The sequence below is a fragment of the Spizellomyces punctatus genome (assembly GCF_000182565.1).
Source record: "Spizellomyces punctatus DAOM BR117 chromosome Unknown supercont1.2, whole genome shotgun sequence".
Lineage (NCBI taxonomy): Eukaryota > Fungi > Chytridiomycota > Chytridiomycetes > Spizellomycetales > Spizellomycetaceae > Spizellomyces > Spizellomyces punctatus.
The window spans coordinates 1162619-1179541 of record NW_015971538.1 but is presented as its reverse complement, the minus strand read 5'-3'; the positions used below and the strand labels follow the sequence as shown (position 1 = coordinate 1179541).

General features: G+C 48.9%; 1 protein-coding gene across 1 annotated transcript; it reads right to left on the bottom strand.

The window, feature by feature from the left end:
* Positions 1 to 236: 236 nt before the first annotated feature.
* On the bottom strand, positions 237 to 16397 carry SPPG_08927 (uncharacterized protein). The gene is made up of 26 exons (XM_016757076.1): positions 16128 to 16397; positions 15500 to 16055; positions 15273 to 15439; positions 15045 to 15179; positions 14920 to 14979; positions 14586 to 14843; positions 14407 to 14522; positions 14204 to 14345; positions 13882 to 14145; positions 12991 to 13817; positions 12753 to 12917; positions 12579 to 12688; positions 9792 to 12521; positions 4040 to 9724; positions 3859 to 3965; positions 3643 to 3795; positions 3365 to 3578; positions 3220 to 3305; positions 2985 to 3142; positions 2649 to 2922; positions 2505 to 2591; positions 2237 to 2434; positions 2000 to 2170; positions 1647 to 1936; positions 692 to 1577; positions 237 to 626 (listed from the first exon to the last, which is right to left on the bottom strand). The coding sequence occupies exons 1-26, from the start codon at positions 16323 to 16325 to the stop codon at positions 390 to 392; spliced, it is 14274 nt and encodes a 4757-aa protein (XP_016611917.1). The 5' UTR covers positions 16326 to 16397; the 3' UTR covers positions 237 to 389.
* Positions 16398 to 16923: the final 526 nt, after the last annotated feature.

The following is a 16923-nucleotide window of genomic DNA, read 5'->3' as shown; positions in this document are numbered from 1 at the left end:
TTCTCTTGGTCGCAATGTCCCTCATGACGGTATGCATCATCGTTCTGACGGTTTGCTGTAGCATCCTGCTTGCGGAGCACTTTGGGAAGAATACTGCCGTTATCGAGTTACCTTTTCTCACAGTGACGATGACCCAATTTGCAGTTTGTATGCTGATATTTTGTCACGTCATATACGCTGTGACATGGAAAATGGTCTGGGATGCATGCAAGGGACAATCAAAGAAACACGTATTTCCCGTTGCGGGCTTGCCCTCCTACGGGTCTATTTCGGCGAATAGTGCATGATGTACCCCGCGGAGAGACCCCAAATGTATATTTTTCTTTATTGTAAGTAGTTAACCTCATAGCGTGGGTATATATACAATATATACAAAGAGGAGAGCATTTTCACCTCCGTGCAGTTCTCTCGAGGAACACCTTTTTCTCAACAGGCTGAATAAATTGGGCCGCTTCCTGTCGTCGCTGCATTTCTGGTGTCTCTGCATCGGCGCGAACTCGATTTCCTTGATCTAGGGCCATGGAAACCCGGTTCATATACCACTTTTTGGCTCTGGGTGGTAATTCCCGCGGTACAGCGGGGGGACGCACCGTAACGGCTTCAATACCCGGTTCGGCCACATGGGGCTGTAAATCCCGATTTGATTAACATCGGGCTATCATAAACTAAATGGAGTTGTCCGTCCGCTTACCTCCAACATTGGTATTAAGCTCAAATCCTGGCTTGGTAGCAACGCGCTGACTCTGATAATTGGCAGGAGCACTTTCCATACGTCTGTGTCGCCACCGTATTTGAATTCTTCCTGTCGCTGATAATCAATCATCGCTTCGATGCTATTATCAGCCCGGACGAAGGCGCTCAAGCTTTCGCTCAAAAGCTCCATAGCTCCAACCACTTTGGCTGTAACTTTGATGGGAATAGATTTCGGTGCAGCAAGCGTCCGAGTCCGCAAGGTCAAATCAAATTTATCTTCTCCAGGTTTGAGACCTTTAACTATTACCGTGAAATTCTGTCTTGTCTTTGGTCGGATTTGGGCGGTTACAGGTGATATCTTGTAGGACACTTTTGTGGAATCCGAGAATCGCTCGCCCTCTTCCAGCAAGGCCTCTCCATTCTCGTCAGCCACTCCTAGATCGATGACAGTATCTCCAACGTTTTCAACCTCGAAATGTTTCCTCACTCGCTGCCGCTCAGGAATTTTCGGGAAATTCAGACGAATGGCGTTCCCTTCTCCAGCTTCTCCCGAAGGAACCGACAAGTTGTCCTCTGCGATTTGCACTGCAGAAAATCCGAATTCGCCTGCTGCACCTTGAAGCTCAATTTGATCCAGTATGCGTTCTTTGCCTGTAAAGGGACGCGTACGTGGTGTGTGGACATCTCGAGGTGGACGGGCCTCTTGCGCTGCCTCTTCCTCTTGATAATTGGCACCCTCCTTCTCGTCTTCTTGCGAAGAGGGCTCTTCTTCGATATCATCGAGATTAACGAACGCGATGCGTCCTCTTTGAGATTCGCCGATCACAGCTGGGTTGAAGAACACTTTTACTTTCCGGGTTTCTCCAGGTGCAATGGTCATTTCACTGCAGTACGAAGGCGCTCAGTCCGCGACTAGTCACTTAATTTTACGCAATAACGGATAGCTAACTTACGTTACGTCGGTGGTGAATGCTGGGCTGGTTGTTCTTGCCCCAACTCGCAGTGGCAGCAGAGTAGGATTTTTGATCTCGATTTCTCTGAATTCTGGGTTACCCATGCCAACTACTCCAAAGTCCTCATATCTCTTGTCAAGAACAACTGCCGGGTCAACACCTGTGCCTTGGAGTTGAACCGGATAGCTGCCCTCCTCGGTCTCCAAGTATCCGGCAGCAATGTAATCTGCTGCATGCTGTGGTTTGAACTTCATTTTGATGGTAGTTTCTTGGCGTGGAGCAGCGACACCCTGAAATAACATCGTTGTTCACAAAACTTCTGAAACTTCCTGATTACGGATTTGCATCCTCACCTCAGTTATACCGTCAACACCGAATATATCTGCAAACTGTGGGTCGACGTGAAACTTCCACTTGATTGGTCGTCGCACAGGATTGCGGAAAGCAAAGGTCAGCTCGCTTGCTTTTAGACTCTGCACAGGCCCGAAATCAAGAGGCTCTGGAGGCTCTAGCGGCAAGGGCTCCTGGATATGATGGTGATTAGGCCTTTCTAAACTTGGACTCACAACTTGGATCAAAACTATACGTACATCTACTAAGGTACCACTTGTCGTGATGGACACAACGTCAATTGCCTCGATATCAGTGAAAATATTCACTATCCCATTGAAAGTCTCGCTCTGCGGAACGGTAGCATCATCTTTGAATTCATATCCGGTTAGCTCGCAGGTAAACTCCTTCGAGCCATGTGGAGATATAGAACCCGTGTCGGGATTGATTTTGAATTGCTGCAGGATCAAAATATCATGTTACTGAACAAGGGGGCTCACTGTTTGTTTATTCTCACATTCTGCCTACCTTTTCGTTACACGTCGCGTTAAACCTGATTGCAAATCCATTTGGGTTATGTATGAGAAAAGGTATCGCCGAGCCACTATCCATTCGCTGTAGGCCAAGATCAGAATTCCTACTAGTGTAACAATACACAGACGCTCCACTTACGACTTCGCCGAAATCAACTTGTTTGAGTTTATCACTCTCCAAAAAGCGACCACCCTCTCTTGGAGTCGCTCCAGCCACGAGAGCTACAGGCTGCTTTACACTCCACTTATACACTAGTGGAACTATGTGCTTTTGACCTCCCAGGACCATGAGATGGAAGAATGCGCTCCGTTGTCCTTTGCGCACCATGTGGGTGACCATTTGTGCATCAACGGAGCCGTCTTCATTCAGTGGCACCGCCGCCTGCAGGCGTAAAATAAACGACTCGGAAGATCTAGAGATTGCCCAATGAGAATTTCAAGATATGCCTCAAGAGGACCGGCAACGTGCTATCACCTCTCGTCTTGTCGTCGATTTGCAGGAAGGTCTAGAATATCAGGAGTTACTTGCAGTTCCGGGACAATCTCCGGCGCCGAATCTCCTTCCGTAGCTTGAGTTTTCAAAGCAGTGCCTTTTACTTGAATGCCGTAAGGACAATCGTTTGAGATAACCAGCTAGTTCAAAAATGAGTTTCAATTTGTGTGTCTAGAAACATATTGTGTCATATCGTTGAAAAACCTGTCCTGTTTACCTTTTTTGTTTCACTTTCGCCAATGGCAATTGATCCATAGTCAACTACCTCCGGTAGCCCTTCTGCGTAGATTTTGTATTCCGCCCCTGCATGGCCCACATTGTTAATAGATCATTCATTGAGCTGTGTAAATCTGGCGGCATACCTTGGCCTCGGATTTTGAGAATCTTCACATCAATCTGGGTTTTAATCTGAATTTCGGTAACATATTCTGCGTGCTGATCAGGTTTGAAGAGTATAGTGAACGGTATCTCCTGATCTGGATCCAATTTTCCTTCCATTGTGGCGTCAGAGTCAAAGTTGATAACACTATCCCAATCCCACTGAGGAATCACTTGATAGTTAACAATGGCAGATCCCTATTTACAGATGTGTGAATGTGTTATACGACACAGGAGAGTTATTTCGTCTCACAAACTTTACCTCGTTCTTGAAGATAACGGTGCTTTTCCTCGTTATGCCAATTCCTGCATCTTTGAAATCGATCTCTGACGGTGTGACCGTCAGCTTGGGGTTTCCGCCCGCTCCGAGAACTTTAAACGACGTGACCTCTGTCCATCTCTGAGTCGTCTCATCCTGCCATCATCCGATTAGTTAAAGTGCTAACTCCCACAAAAAGGTATTATTTAGATGACTCACAGCGCATTTTTCAATGATCAGCTTTGCTTCTTGCCAATCATCGTCTTCATCAAGAGATTGAAATATTGCTTCAAAATCCAAAGTCTGATTTGCTTCCAGTATTCCCTCTGAAAGTATGGATGTTAGTTCTTTTGGTTTTACGGTGTGAATGTGATTTCGATGAAGGCTATAATATTCACACCTGCCGCTCCTTTGATCTTCCAAGGGGTAGCTAATTGCGCCCACGTCTTCCCTTTATCGGCTGCAGCCGCCGCGGCTGCCTTTGCTCCTTTGCGCCTCCCACGCTTGGTTTTTTTCCCACTATCTCCCTTCTCTGCATCAACTTCCTCGGTTTCTACCACTGGTTCTATTCGTACGCGGTACTTGATCCTGCTGCTGCCGTAGTTCGTTAAAGTTCTAGAAACCGACGCTATATCTCCAATCATGATTCGCCCCACAGAAGCGTCTTCATCATTGTCCACCCCAAGTTGCTCTTCATATGCCCGTAATTTGAAAGGCTGCTTGTTTTGTACGGGTCCTTTACCGAGGTTGGTTGTGATAATCAAGGTACCCTCAATCAATGCAGCTTTCTGAGGAGCAACAGTCAAATCTACACTCGCCGTTTGGTTGGGCTTCAGAGCTTCTCCTTCTTTCCAATTGAGCACTTTGACTCCGACGATTGCCGCAAGTTCGGGTGGTTCGATGCGTACTTCTAACGGTATCTCCAGGTTTCCAGTGTTTGTCACCTTTAGCGTGCGATTCTGTATCTCTAAGACGGGCATGTTGAGTAACTTTGCATCGCCGTCCACTTTCCATTCTGTTATCCCTGTTATCGCACGCACTGGGATGACGGTAATGTTGTTTTCCGGTAGGCGAACTTGTACTCCTTCCTTGATTGTTTCGCTGCGTGACGGCCAAAAAATCATCTTCACATCTACCTCCTGACCTGGCGGGATATGAACTGCACCCTTTGCATCACGAACAACATCAAAGCGGAAGCAGTCATTGCTGTGAAATAGATCTACGGTGCCCTCGACGTTCCCAATATTTGTCAGCTTGAACAGCTTCTCATACGAAACACCAACGACACAGGTGCCCCAATCCAATCCGCCAAATTGTTGATCTTTCTCAGACATGAAAACCGGCTTAATTCTGTATCCACCACCGACGCCTTTACATTCCACAAAGAGAGGTTCCTTACTCCAGGCGACACGAAACCTTTGGACATAAGTTCCCTCTTGGGGAGCCGAGAAGGTGACTTGTACTGCCTCGCTAGCACCTGGCTCAACATCGCCTCGATATGTACTGAGAACAAACGGAAGAGCTGTGGGCAGCGAGTCCTCTGCTTCCAAGTTAGCAGCAGCCACAACTGCCTCAATGCGAAATATGTCCTTGTATGTCCCAGTGTTCTCAATATGAAATGTGCGCACGGAGCTCTTCTGGCGCCCTACCAAACCAAAATCTATAGTTGCAGGACTGATTACGAGATTGGGAGACCCAACCCGAGCTGTTGCTGTGAAGGTGAGAACGACCTCTCCTCCTGAGATTAGCTCGTAGGCTTGCTGATATGTGCCTGGAGTCGTGGCCGTAAACGTAGCGGATATATTGACCGATTCTCGGGGCGCAATGGCACCAGAGGGCGGATCCAGAACAAAGACGTCCCCAGCATTGTCCATTACAAAATCTGGTGGGAACATAGCGTCAGCTTCTTTTCGCTTAATGTGGAAATCGAAAGCGAGATTTCCGAGGTTCGGAAGATTGAAAAGTAGAATAGGTGCGCTGCGCTCTCCTGCCTTCAATAATCCTAAGTTGAAGTCATTCTCGCCAGCCTCCTTTTCGAGGGGTGCTTCGCCCAGCGCTTCCATGACATGGGTTGACTGTTGAAGGCGTCTTAACGCAGTTGTTAGGAAATCACGGTTTTCAATCCAGGCGTTAGCTAACTGTTCCTTCACGGCCTTGATGACTCCCCTTGTACTGTCAAGAATACGATCGTTTGCAGCAGACAGAAGCGTGCGCTGGACATTTGGATCGACAGCGTTGTTCGCATCCGAAATCATCTCCTGTGCCGTTTGAATAAGATCCTCAATCGGCCTTTGTAGTCGTTCCATCTCCGCCGAGCTAGCAACACTTTTACGGTTGGATAGTCTCTCTGATGCTCGTGAACCTGTGCGAAGTGATTCCTCAGAATCTCGCTCTGAAGAACGTTCGCCACTAGCAGAGAGGATGCTCCTAATCACTGCTTCACGCGCGGCTTGCGGTCTCCGATGACGCGGTGCACCAGGCTGATACCTTCCAAGACCACTTGGCGTCCTTTTACTCGGCGTACCTGGGGCTCCTGTGGCGATAGGGGACATGAGGGGATCTCGCAGGCCAATTGCCATATCGAGCTCATCCTCCAATTGGGATAATTCGTCCATGTACCGCACCGCGGCAGAGGAATCTGCATCAATTGCTCCTCTAGCGGTGCGTGACCGGCGGCCGGTTCTTGGCCGATCTGATAAATCCTCATTATCAATATTAACAACACGGCCTGCGGTTCCTCTTCGTGCGCGGTCCCGTACGTCTGACCCATCCATAACGCGTAGGCCACGTTGCCGAGATTCCTCGAGATTAGCATCCTCAGCCTTTATGTCAGGAGTACCCACCGATTGACGGCGTCTCGCGCTAGCTGAGCGTGGTGTTGACACGGGACGATCTGCTGTAGGTGGCTTTGGCAGCACGGACTCTAATTCACTCTTGGTGTCCAGCTCCGCCGCTCGGAGACCAGCCAAAACCTCCTGTAAATTGTCCAGGTGATTTTGAAACGTTTGGCGAGCTGTCTCAACAGTACTTGGGAGATAGCCTGCACTAGCTTCAGTTCCTCGTGAGGAGGGAGCATTCATCGACATTTCGGCGGTCTTGGGCTTCTTAGAAAGCGCTTCTTCAGCCGCGAGAGTAGGAGGCGCCAGTTTGATAATGGCTTTACCACCAGTTGCTGTTAATCGACCACGATATTGTTCTCCATCGCGGGTACGCACCATCCATTCACCGGCATAAATGGCGTTATACTCTCGCGGAATCGTCTGCATAGTGATAGTTACTGTACCGCCGGGTTCAATGATGTCGTGAGTGGGATTGATGAAAAAAACATCAAAATCCTCAGGTGCCATTTCAATCCCGTCATGCGTTACATCGATCAAGGTGATTTCGAACTCAATGTGTCGCTTGCCGGTGTTGGTAAAGACCACCGAATGATTATGTGGTTTGTTAATTGCCACGATGCCGAAATCCATGAACATGTCTTCTTCCGGAATTTTGAGGTATGGAACACCGACAATACCGTAGCACATTAAAGTCTTCGTCCCCGCGTCCGTATAGAAATTGATGTTATGGTGCAATGGGTCGAAGTCTTGCGGCGCGAATGTCACCTCCAAATAGACTGTCTCTCCGGGTTGAAGAGACCCACCTTCTGGCTCGATAACTAGCACGGGACTCTCTGTTTCCGCTTCCCAATTACAGGTTGCATTTCCATCATTAGTCACTGTAAACTCCATTGTTTTGTTTACATTGATGTACGTGGTATGGAAGTCCAGCTCCATATTTTGGAGGCGGAAGACAGGCATACCGACTTGCACCAGTAGGGGAATTACAAGCTCTTCCCAGGCACCGCGAGGTACTCGCAGCCATCTGATTACGATACTTGCGGCACCTTCCAGAAGACGTTCACAGTTGCACTCAACCTCTAGCGATTCAACTCCTCCACTTTCGATCACTCCCTCTCGGTCAAAGGGCTCCTCGTCCAAGAGCGTGAAGTCTTGTCCAGGTTGAACAATTTCCAAAACATATCTACAGTCCAGTAGTCCTCTATTGTGGAGCCGTAGCGTTTTTGAACCTATTGACCCGACCTTCAGGCTGCCAAAATCAAGAACCTCTTCTGTTGACAGATCCGCACTGGCGCCCGTTCCCGCTAACCGCACGAGAGCAGTTCCAAAATTGTGAACAAACCTCGCTTCGCCGTGATATTGAACTTGCTCTTTTGGAGGATGGAACTCCATCGGGATGGTGATCTTATCACCTGGCTGCAATGTCCACGTTCGTCCGTTCACAGTGAATTCGGTGCTGATAGATTGCAGAGTAAGGTTTTGCGCCTCTAAGGACATGTTCAGCACCTCCAGCTGAAGCACTGCTTCGCCTTCCTTTTGACCTTCTCGCATAACGCCATATGCATCCGCAAGCTCTCTTCGAACCATCCGTCGTGCTTCAGGAAGTATGTAAGCTTCTGCGGGTGCCAGACCAAAGTCATGGTATGGCGGGTAAAGCTCCAGCGGACGATAGACATTCCCAACAACATGAACAGACATCCTCTTTACAAGAGCGGATATCGTGTCGGCTTCCTCGTCCGTGGTAATTGGCATGTAATGAAAGATGAGACTAGTGTCTTTTTTTGCTTGATATCTGCTGGTATAACCAAGTCGGAAGTGATACGAGTAAAACGGCCGCAGTTGTGGTAATTGAGGTACCAAGACATGGTCGGTTGGGTTGATAGAGTCCGTCCGATGGATGCGCAATTGCTTGCCTTCCTCCTCCGATGGCCCGTCCTGTCTTCTTCCTTTTGCCTTGCTCTTTTTTACACCCGTTGTTCCAGCCAGGAGTTGCTTCAAAACAGTGAACACTTCCAATTTACGCTTCAGAATACTCCAATAGTCCCGACGAACTATAACATTGTTAAGATTGCGTCCCGGCCCTCGGTTCGCTTCATACGGGACTGTTGATGTAACAGTCAAATATTCCAGCTTGACGAGGTCCAAGTTGTCTGCTGTTACTGCTTTTAAAGTCAGGGGTAGCGTGCCTTTGTTTGTCAAGTACAAAGATAGCCACCCAACAGTGCCTTCGCGCTGATAGCCGAAATCGACGTCCTTGTTCTCATATTTCTCGCAAATCAGCTCCGCGGTGCCTCCAGTACCAGTTAACAATATCAGGTACAGTTTGTGATTCGAGAAAACGAGCATCTTAACCTGGCTTGTACGAGATTCTGTAGGAGTATAAGTTACTTGTATCTCTTGTTGTCCTTTAGGTGCGATAGGGAAAGTTTTGGGCGTAACATCAAACGGTGGTCGAGATAGGATGGTTACTTGCGCCTCTGTTGAGCCATTGTTTGCGAGCATAAACTTCCTTCTTTTCTTTTGGAATACCACGGTGCTTCCAAAGTCTAAGGTATCCGGGAGACCGCCCATGGAAGTGTTAACTGTTTGGCCTCGAAGGATAACGGTAACAATCTTCGAAGGCTTCGCTAAACGATCCAGTGTCTCCTTGATATAGATCTCCGCCATAGTTTCGAACGATCCACTGGTATCGCAGTGAAATCGAAACGGTATCGCGAAGGTCTCGTATGTCTGGAGCTCACCCATTATCATACCAGCATCGAAAGCAGAAAACTTCTGCTTGCTGCTCACGAACTTGACGTTCCAGGAGTACGTTGTGTCATAACTATTGCACAGTACGACGTGCTTTACATTGATATCTAACGAATGTGTAGACACTTCGACACGACCAAAGTCCAACACAATGGTGTGATCCTTGCCTGGGGGTGGAAACACCAGGAAGTCAGAGAGAGGTTTCCCCTGCAGTTGAATGGCATGAAATGTGTGGTCGTGATCAAGTAGTGCAACGGCAAAACCGAAAGATGAAACCAGCTCGCTTGCTTCTATAGGTGGGAGAAACATGACATCCACATTTTCTGCATCAGCTGGTTGCATCATCTTCGCTCTAGGATCGATACTGAAGCATGTAGAGGTGAAGAAGATGATGTTGCGGGATTGAGAGCCGCGGTTCTGCACCAGAATTGGCTGTAGTTGAGAGCGCCGCATACCTGCATCCGTCATTTGGCCAACAGGGGTCTTTGCAACACCTGAACATCAATCAGTCCTATCAATCAAATATCATTCCCGGTATGTTACTTGCCAAAGAAAACTTGCCTGCGCGAAAGGACACTGGGTCTCTAGCAAAAGTGACATCACATTCGTTATTCCCAGGAGTGTACGGTTTTGTTGGTTTAGCTAAGTCGAAGCGCTGGGCCTTTTCTTCAGGGGTAGGATATTCGTCCAGCAGTCGTTTTGGGTGCGACATCCACATTCTCAAGAAGTCAATGCTATTTCTATCCGGTAACTCTCCAGGACGATGCACATAGGGTTCAATACAAATTCCGATCAAACTGAAGGGTTTGTTGAAAAATGCAGCAGGAAGTGTGACATTGAATGGCTTAACGACGCGCAGTTGAATTGTTTGTAGGAGAGGACCACGTTCGCGGGCAAAAAACGTGAATGCAACGGGGATGGTGGAATGAGGCATGATCACGGTTGGGTCATTCTCTTGCGAGGACAACGTGCTGCCAAAGTAACTTCGGATCGGATCAGCACCTCCGGGCAATCCTAGATTATCCACAACCAACTGAAGCCGGTATTGTGACTCGTTGATCAGAGTCATTGTTAGTTGCTCTTGTCGGTTAATTCGGCATGGTTTGAAAAATGCGTACTCCCAAGATGGGAAAAAGAGGGGCTGTCCGATGTACGCCCGAATGTTTAGCGGAATGTTCTGAAACTCGGGACATATAACTTCGATCGCGGTGCGTAAGTTCCCCCGCACAGCGGGAGGACCGTCGGACACAGTGAAGAAGACTTCCACTGTATTTGCCATGCGCGGAGCAATGCGCACCAAATACGGACACCGGAGCGCCGGATGATGAGGGAAGAGGCCAACAGTCACCGGGACATCCGCTAAATTCATGAGCGTCAAGCATCGCATCCGTTCGTGCGGCTCCGCAGAACATATTCCAAAATCCATTGTATGCGCTTCCTTGCGCGATTCTTGGTCAGACGTTGCAGACATCATGTTCTTCAAAATAGCAGTATCTTCCGCCGTGAGCCCAACATGTAGCTTTTCCTTTGAATCGGCTCTCCTAAACTTCCTCATGAACTCGCATCGCTCGCGGGTAAGTTCTGCTGCACCTGCTCGTGAATTTTCTTCGCCTTCCGGATAAACAGCAATAGGGATGCCCGCAATTCCGGTAATCTTGACATGGATCAGATCGCCACCAGGGCCATTGATTTCCACCACGTCGGCGAAATGACCAAGTTTTGTTGGTTCAAAATACACGGGAAAGGTCTTGGATTCGTGCGGCTGGAGTTTCAGTTGACGTACCGGCAGCACAAATGGTGGAGCTTTGACCTTCCTTGGAGCGCCGTCATCGTCGTCTCCCTTGGAAATTGATTCCTTCTCGTCGTTTGAAGACATCCATTGAGTGGATCCAGTGGGACTTTCTGCTTGATATGCTTGCAGTTCACTGTGTAATTGAATTGTGACCATCGCCGCACCACTGGATATATTCTCAAGTTTTACATAAACCTCCTTTCGTCGATCCGGTAGCGTCCATCCCGCATCAATGGAGATCGGGCTCACTTTAATGAAGCTTTGGCGTAGCGCCACCATCGAGCAACTGCCCATCTTCTTCCCTGAGTCGTCGATGAGGTTCAAAGAACCTTCAACTCGGTCCGTCTTCATGGCGGTGGGATAGTATGTTACGCCAATCTCCATTACTCCCTCGCCTTGCAATTTCAAATGAAACAGCTTGATGGCAAACACGTCCACAGGCTCAACTGACACAAAGAAGTCCCTCTCTCCATAGTCACCACGGCCTGCCCTATATCTAAGCACGGCGGCTTTCGTAACGGGTGCGTGCACGCTCTGGAAATCCAAAACACTAGGCTCAATATTAACTCGAATTGTTGAGGGACGCAGGTATGCTAAATCCTCGCTATCTCGAAGGAAGCCCACGATGTCTTCCGGATCTTGTAGATTTAGTTCCTCGTCTATATCTTCCGAGTCCGGTTTTCCTCGCAAGCGCTCGAATTCCGCAACCCTTCTCACAACTCCCACTGCCCTTTGGCGACCTTTGAGGAAATTCTGCTTCAACTGCGGTTGGCTCTCCTCTAAGCTCTCCACTAATTGCGCGGTAAGAAGTGCTTGATCGACAGCATGCACGGTTTTCCTCCGGAGAGCAGCCCGACTGCCTCTCCTTGTTAGGTTGGTCGTGGACCCTAGTCTGCTGAGAGATCCACTGCCGTCCTCTTCCGCGTCTTCTTCCTCATCTTCGAATACCGGCCAGGCTGCTCGAGCGGCGAGGGGCGTAGGGAGAACCATAACGCCCCGATGGTGCATCAAGGAAAATATATCATAATACGCAATCCCATCGGTAGTGAATCCGGCAGGGGGAGGTACTGTACAGCCTCGTGGAATGAAGAACGGGTGTCCACTGTTGTCATAACCTGCCAAGTGGTTACGACTAGCTTGATCGCCTGGTGGTTTACCATCAGCAGAGTAAAACCTGGTGCCCAGGGAGGTCATTCCCAGAGGTGGTGGCTTGATAGTAGACGTACGGCCAAAGTACGGGATGCTGTTGATAGTATACCCAACCGGAAAAGGCGGCATATTGATAGGGGGGGCAAAATACGGTTCTCCCTGTGATGTGAATCCGGCCGGCAGCGGCACAGTTGATTGTGCTTGCGCTTGCGCAGGTACCGCAGTTGCGGCCTGAGAAGTTCTTCTTGCCATGCTGCTCCGGTTCTCAGCATCTTTAATGTTCACCAAGGATGCTAGCGAGCTGGCTCCAGAAGCAGTCCCCAAGGGCCTTGGTTTGCTAAAACCAATATCTGAGGTGTCTCATAAGCAGCGCGCAAAGTAATGTAACATGAAGCTATTCTACATACCGTCCACATAGTCGTCGTCAACGACTTCTAAGTTGACCGAAATCCACTCCGAGGGGTTCTGTCGTGTACGAATGAAGATATTGAAGGTAGCTCCAACAGAAAGCATTTCGCTTGAGTACGTTCAAGTGTCAGTGTGAGAAGTGCTGATGCAAGCTGTCTATATGAAGAACCTACTCTTCATTGGCTTCTCGCTGCACACTCACGGCAGCCATTTCTTTGTTGATGCTGGTCACCCGAGTCATAACTCTTTGGAGATGTGTGGTGCCAGGCTGAATTATGTCGAAGAGAACTGGCGCATTGATCGGGAAGTCGGTTGGGTTCGCCATACTCCGCAAGTTGCTAAATAGAGATAGGAGCCGGTTACTTTCAAAGTCCGTCGTAGCAATATGTTAAGCTTTGTGGAAAAACATACGGAATTCGACTTGGCCAGAGCACTGGATGTCTGTCTACCGTAAAACCTTCCGGTACGTCAAATCCAGGTCTGGCATCAATAATTGCCTTCTGTTTCGCTGGCGCCATGGATCCCACCCCAGGAGGACCACGACCAGGGCCCATTTGCTTCCCGTAAATGGCAGAAACTGGCAAAGCAGCGCGATCGACTCGATCAGGATCATATCCGGGAAAGGGGCATATGTTGAGAAACCCAGGTGGGACACGCCTGCCGTCATACGGATTGAGGTCACTCTTCTGCGGAACTCTCGCCGTTCCTGGCGGTATTGGTCCTCGATCCTTAATACCTGCACGTTTCTTTGGTACTAGGGATACTTGACTTCCCGAACGTGACCTTGCCCTTTCCATGCTGAGGTCTCCAGCATTTGCGCTCCCCATGGTGCTTGCACGGCGAGGCCGACTCGATGACGTTGGCCGGTTCCCTGAAGGTACGCGCCGTGAAGACATGGCCATAACAGATCCTTTTCGAGCACTGGCAGCCATCGGTGCTGTGTCAACGGCTTGTAAGGCCGCTCGACGCACGGCTCGGGCATCTGGAGGTCCAGGCCGAGCCGAGAATCGTCCAGAATCTAAAGTAGTCCCAGGTTGTTGTGATAAAACATCCGCAGCTGCCTTCAGAGTGCCCTTGATCTCCTTGCTGGCTTGATCGGGTGTCGCAGACTCATTTACTTCCACGAGAGGCGCAGGCGCGCAAGTATATCCATATGGTAGACCAGGTACTTCTCCCGTACGCTCAAGGTACTCGTATCGATACTGTGGAGGCTTTTGTTTTTCTGCCCAAAGAGGATCCTACATAACGGAACCTAAGTATATTCAGAGAGCACATTCCCACAAAAAGCACGGATCTACTAACCATGAAGACTGGCGGAATCGTTGTACCACCCTGTGGGACGCCCGGAATGCTCGGTAATGGTCTGGTAAGTGTCACGCTGGATTTCGGGTGAATGGGAAGATTGACCGCAACTCCCTTGGTGTACATCATGCTAGAGTTGACTTCGACAAAAAAACCGGGGTGGTCAGGTACTGGCACCAATCTTGCGAACGTGCCGGGAACCTGAAGTAGCTGGCGGAGCAACTTGGAGCGCATTGCCATCCGGGATTCTTCGGAACGGGTTCGCTACGCTGGAGATGTTACTGATATGAATCGAAGGCCCATTGCGATCAATGTTATCTACCTTGACTAGAGCACGATACTCGGCGTCGTACATCGCACGATCAAAGTTTGGCACATGCAGATCCTTCGTTTCTTTTAATCCAGATATAACTGTGTCGATCCCAAGCAGAATCGCATCATCGTTCATGATGGGCAACCAATTACTGAGATATAAAGAGATTAGCGTGCGATTAAAGTTGTTAACGTCAGCATGTGCTCGCATACCTGATGAACTGCACTGCCATCATTTGCAAGGACTGATCGGTCGACCTCATCAGGGGATGAACATATTTCTTGAAAATGGCACCCACGTATTTGTGATTCGCATCCGTTCGTTTCATCTGAGTATGGCGCTCACCATCTTAGCAATTTATTTGGTACTCCATCATTGCTTTAAGAAGTACCTCATTGTTCAGAACACCCAGTAAAGCTCGAACGACATGCAAGGATGGATCCTGATCCATTTCTTTAATGCCAGTTTTCTGAACGGGTTGCTTGACTTTCGAGTCTCCTTTGTCGAACTCTTCGTGAAGAATGTACATGACAACATCTTCCGCAAAACGCGATTGTTTGTGAACAAATCGTGTAAATTTGCCAATCGCATGCAGCAGGTAGATCTTAAGTGCACGGTCTGCATTTGAAAAGCGATCTGGATCGTTGGCCTGATGTTCGTAAAAGGAATTAAGCGCCGCGTTGCACAACAAGATTGAGCAGAAGCATGGAAACAGCGACCATTACCGGCTTACGTTTCTCTTTGTACTGGATTTCGAGGAGTCTCCGTACTAGCTCTTTAAATGCCTAGAGGATGAATTGGCGTTACCTGCATGTCCAAGCTTCAGGCAAAAAAATGTTCACAAACCCACCAGCATAAGAAGGTGGTCATGCTCTCGCACAGCCCCAAGATAAAACCCCAATTGGCCTAATAGATATACCGCCTTCAAACGATTCTCCGTTCTCTCATCAGAAACCATCAAGTTGACCAGTACGCGAATGAGGCTCTATGGACAGCAGGTCAAAGCATGAGTCATCGGGCCATCAATAAAGCGAGAAACCCTGAGGGTTCATCAAAGAACGACAGATATTTTTCTAACCTCCCGGGTTGTGGAATCCAGGAGAGTGTCGTTGATCATGGGAATTGCCCGCCGTAAGGCTACCATGGCCATATATCGCGCAAATGATTCGGCTTGGTTGAGTCCAAGCAGGAGCAATTTCCATCCACGGTTGAAATGCACCTGCACCGTGTAGAAATCGGCTTCATCTGAAGAGATCGTGTAATGAGTTCCTGTAGCAGCATGGGAATAGACCAATATGAACATACCCAACGGTTGAACATGCAGCCCCTTAGCTATTTGCATGAGATCTTTGCTCACATTAATACTTGGTATGCTATCTAAGTTGAGACCTTCCAATCCTAATCCTCGTCTCCCCGGCGCTGTTGGGTAAGGTTCCCCTCCTTTATCTTCCTCGTTCTCTATTCCTGCCAACAAGCCAGGCAAGTGCGTATTCGTTGGGCCGTAACCTTGTTCCCGCTCTTCCGAAATCGTGTCAGGCATCGTAACACCCCGATCCACGTCTTGGTCCGCTGACATACCCGCCCCGTGCAATGACCCTGTGGGAAGAGACTGCCGGCGCGGAGGAAGCCCACCCATCCCTGTGTCCACTGCTCGAGCCCTTTGTCGTTCCAAAGCATGCTGCTCGGCCTTGATACGCGCCCATCCAGCCATGACGAATTCAGTCGTGCTGTCCTTTTGAGTTTGACGGCCACTTTTTGGAGAGTATAAGTGCACCAATGTCCACAGTCGATCCACAAGTGTTAGAAAATCGGACGAGGTACCGGCGCGAGTATTCAAAAGGGAATGGAAAAACCCGCGTTGCTGCAATATAGGACATGCAGGTTGAATACAAATATAGCACAGCAAATCCAGAATGAGTATCGACCAACTTACAACGTGCGCCTTCAACAAATCCCATAATTTCTGCGCTCTCGTCTTTCTTTTAACTGCCTCCCGATCTCCTCTAATCGGCTGTACGTGCTCAGAAACTTGAGATGGCCGATCATCTAGGGAGTAGTCGTCTGGAGGTGCGATCGGAATATCATCTGGCGGAAGGCCGCCCGGACGATCTCCGGGCGGTCGATTCTCCATTTTAGGCTACTTCGCCGTGAAAAACGCCTGAGATGTGTGCCAGCACAAATGCTGTCCTCTTCGCAACAGAAATGCTAGTTCATCATTTTTGGCACACACGACGGACGCGTACGCGTTCGCTGACTAAGGGCGCCAACGTGACCATGACGCTTACAACTGTTGACATGTTCTTCAATGGGCCTTGCCACAAAGAACTGTTTTCAACGGATGCTTTCAAGCGAAACCATGTCATTCGAGCGAGGTTTGATCAGAGGGAGGATGTCCTCCCGAACCATGGTGGTAATTCATATGTGTTTTCCGTGAGTGGAGTAGAATGATAGGGCCATCGGAATGAACTTTTGAGGTTCCTGTAGGCACTCTGCGTGCTAGATCGCTACCCTCAGTGTGCTAGTGTGCCCTTGTACGTTTACATAAATACCAACTTTTGATTGAGACCTGGCAGAGTTCTTTTGGACTGTTAGCGGAATGGGAGAAGCTAAATAGTTTAACGTCGCAGGCCGTTACCTGCACGTCACCACGTCTCATCTTCCATTCTGCAATATATTATATCTTCTCCTGTTGTATTCTGGCAAAGGTTTATCATATCATCCGGATTGCA